At 40.0% G+C, this 3,576-nt stretch overlaps 1 protein-coding gene across 1 annotated transcript; it reads right to left on the reverse strand.

The window, feature by feature from the left end:
• Window positions 1–476: 476 nt before the first annotated feature.
• LOC149229438 (uncharacterized) lies at window positions 477–1,277 on the reverse strand. The gene has a single exon (XM_089381039.1). The coding sequence runs from the start codon at window positions 1,275–1,277 to the stop codon at window positions 477–479; it is 801 nt and encodes a 266-aa protein (XP_089237165.1).
• Window positions 1,278–3,576: the final 2,299 nt, after the last annotated feature.

Raw genomic sequence — 3,576 nt, forward strand, 5'->3', positions numbered from 1 at the left:
TTTTTCGACATCTTTGACTTTGGAGCTAGTAGTTTTTCCAAAGTTGGTTGGCTGCCCTGAAGTTTTTCTTTGTAAGTCTCCTGCTCCCTTTTTTCCCTGTCAGTTTTCCGGCCTCTTGTAGATCTTCTTACCGAGGTTTGGGACTCTCCTATTTCCCCTTCCTCTTCTGATTCTTCAGATTCCTGTTCTTCTTCCTCCTCTTCTAAAATCTTACCTTTGGGATCTTCAGCATTGGCTCCTTTGGGGGAGGCTGTGGGGGTACCTTTGCTTGAAGGAGCTGTTTTATGGACCTCGGTCTCCTGAGTCACTTCTGTCTCCTTTTGTACCACGACCTCCTGGGTGCCCTCTGTTTGCGAGCTCAGAGGGTCGAACTTGTTTTCTGGCGCAAGCTTGGTCGGGATCTGGTGAGCAGTGGTCTGATGAGGCCCTTTGCCATTAGGGCCTCCCGGTTTCTGATTCTTGGGATGCGATTTGGATCACTTGACTTGGTTCCATCCATCCTCCTTCCCCTGCGCAGCCTCATTGTTGGTCGGGCAATCTCTGGCGAAGTGTCCATAAACATGACATTTCCGGCATTTGAAGGGCAGCTGCTCATAATCCAATTTCTGTAAATGCGTCCAACTTCCGACCTTTATTGTGATGGCCTCTGGTAGTCCCACCTCCAGATCAACTTCTACACAGATCCTGGCACAGTCATATTGGTCTTTATTATTTGCTCGGTCTATAAATTTCCCCAGGGCATTTCCAATGTGTCTCAGTGAGTCCCAATTCCAACAATGTACTGGAAGATTTGGAAGTCTGACCCACACCGGGACTGCTTTGGGCACATCTACTGTCGGATCGAAGTTCGGGGTCCAATTGTTCAGATACAAACCCTGAGGGCCCATGAAGTAGGGGCCGTTTTGGAAGATCAGATCTTTGTCGTCCTTTGATGTGAATTCGAAGAGGAAGTATCCTCTCCCCAGAAAGTATGAGGTGACATTTTCTTTGATTAGTGACGCCCAGTTTCTGATGACCCAGCTCTCAGTGGATTTTGGAGATGACCATAGCCTAGTGAACTGGCTGATGAGAGCCCGTTCAGCTAAAGACAGAGCAACTTGGATCGAGGTGTCTGGAGGAAGGGAGATCATCGGAATATCATCCAGTTTTTTAACAAACTTCGCAGCTTTAGCGTTTTTCTTCTTTGGGAGACTAGCCAAGAGCTGGGTGAAGGCCTCAGAAGGCGAGATCAGCGAAGGAGGCGGGAGAGCCTCTTGAGGAGTGCCCAACCCCTCCATAGTCTCAATCCCCAGGATCAGGACTGTCAAAATCCAGCATATCGATCCATGAAATGACCCAACCACTGCATGCAGAATCTGCAGGGGTCAGATTGGCAGAGGGCGGGCATGCTCGCTGCTTGCAGATTACGCAAGGTGCGAGCCTCAGGGTTCAGAGCCGAAGGCTGCAGAGCGCGCAGTAGTTTGCTATGGTGATTGAAATAAGGTTTTAAGAAAAGTCAAAATTGTTTCATTATCCATGAAAAAAAAATAAAACCATGCATCCATGTAAGCCCATTTGTTTATCTTATGGTTCATAAAAATATGTAATCAACATTTTATACATGCATAAGACCTCTTTTTAGTTTACATAATGTTGCAAGAACTATAATTTAAATATAGTAAACATGACTTTACCTCTCATGTCAAGAATTTAATCTTACATATTAATACACAATTATTTCATTGTTAAAGTCCTCATAGAGTTATCACTACACGATTTATATTGATTTTGAACTAAACAAGAAGAAAAAACACGTGAACTGATTGATAAACCAATAATTACCTAAATCGAGAATAAATCTTCAATGTTGTTTCTAAATTCACTATATTCTTATTTTGGTTATATTCTTTTCATTTTCCTATTTGAGAATGATTGTGACCTTGAATCCTTATTATCATAGATATTGTACACAATTGAGAATACTTAGTTTTAAGCATAAAAATGTTTTTGAATCTTACCGATCATATAAAATGCCAACAAGATGAATAAAAAAAACAATATAATTAGCGAAATAAGGAAAACAAAAACATACAACAACAATATTAATGATGAAATAACACATGTACATATCACTCTTTGTTGTCATCACCCTCATTATCTTCCTCACTTGGCATGGTAACACTATTATTCTCAAAAATATGTTTTGATATAAGGGCATGTCTTTGTAGAAATTTCGCTATAGATCAGCTAGCTCTGATACCATGTAGAAATTCTCACTGTAGATTAACCTGAAAATGCAATATATTAAAGCAAAATACTTAATCTACTTCTACAATCAAACTTGCGGAAGCTTAATAGATTTGAGCAAGATCAAGCTGAACACGTATAACAGAGAAGAAGAATCAATACACATGAAACACAGAAGAATACTCAGGGGAAAGCCTCAGCTAAAAACCCCACTATCTGTATTATCATACAAAGTGGAAATACATCCAGATTACACAAAGCTTTAGCTCTACAGCTAGCCAGCTCTTAGTACAATCCTCCTGGTTGCTCACAGGCTAACAAGGCTTCTCACAAACCTTCTCCTCTACCCTCCAAGCCTCCTATTTCCTTGCGCAATTTCTCCTGGGTGATCCTACTGTTACCAAGTGTAACACTGATCTCACACCCTATAAAACTGCGCAATCCTCAAGGAACCTTGTTCCTTCTGCATGGATGAGTTTCCTTTATAGGAAAATTCCTCCAATTGATGGTACATTGTCCCTGTCTTTAATCTCAACTGGGTGTTTCTCTTAATAGACATGCATGAGTTATTTATGAGATAATCTTCAGTTATCTGGAGTACACTAGTTTGATGCATGCATGCATTAACTAACTGAACTCACAATTAGTTCCTCAAACTGTTTGAAACTAATTTAACTGGACTTAACTCAGTTAATTGAACTAACTAATTACAAGTCAAATACAACTCATCCTTATCTCCTTAATTAAGGGATAGTCTCCTTAATTTAAGGGATAATCGTTGCATGACTTCACAAAGACTTCTAGCTTGAATTTCTCCAACTAATTAATCCAAGATGAATTAATTAATTATTTTTCAAGCAGCTGGTGAGACTAAATTCGAATTTTAATTCACAATTCTAATTCGAGGACAAACTAAAATTGGAATATATTGAATGTTATTTTTAGCATTTCTTGTTGCTATTTTCAACACTCCCTCTCAACAAGAAAGGAATTCAACTCGATCTCGATCCTGAACCTTTGGAATGTTTTGCATGCAACATTTCTCTCAATTGTTGTTGCTCCAACAACTTAGAAACAAAAAAAAAACATCCAACCTGAATCAATATGATGCATCTGTCATCAAAGTCTCTGACTGATATTGCCTCTGTCAACTGAAAACTCTGCGCTTTTGCTAACTCAGCCTTTTTGCACTGTTGTCAATCCTTCTCTGTGCTCTTCAGTATCTGACTACTCTAGCCTCTGTCACTTTGATCTCTAACTGCATCAATCCCACTGATTCCTCTCGCTATTATGTACTTTGGGCTCCCGTAGCAAGGTACGATCCATGAGATAAAACCTCTCAATGGACCC

Source organism: Pinus tabuliformis, chromosome J (genome assembly GCF_031772625.1).
Source record: "Pinus tabuliformis cultivar Carrire ecotype Pingquan chromosome J, CPIR1, whole genome shotgun sequence".
Taxonomy (NCBI): domain Eukaryota; kingdom Viridiplantae; phylum Streptophyta; class Pinopsida; order Pinales; family Pinaceae; genus Pinus; species Pinus tabuliformis.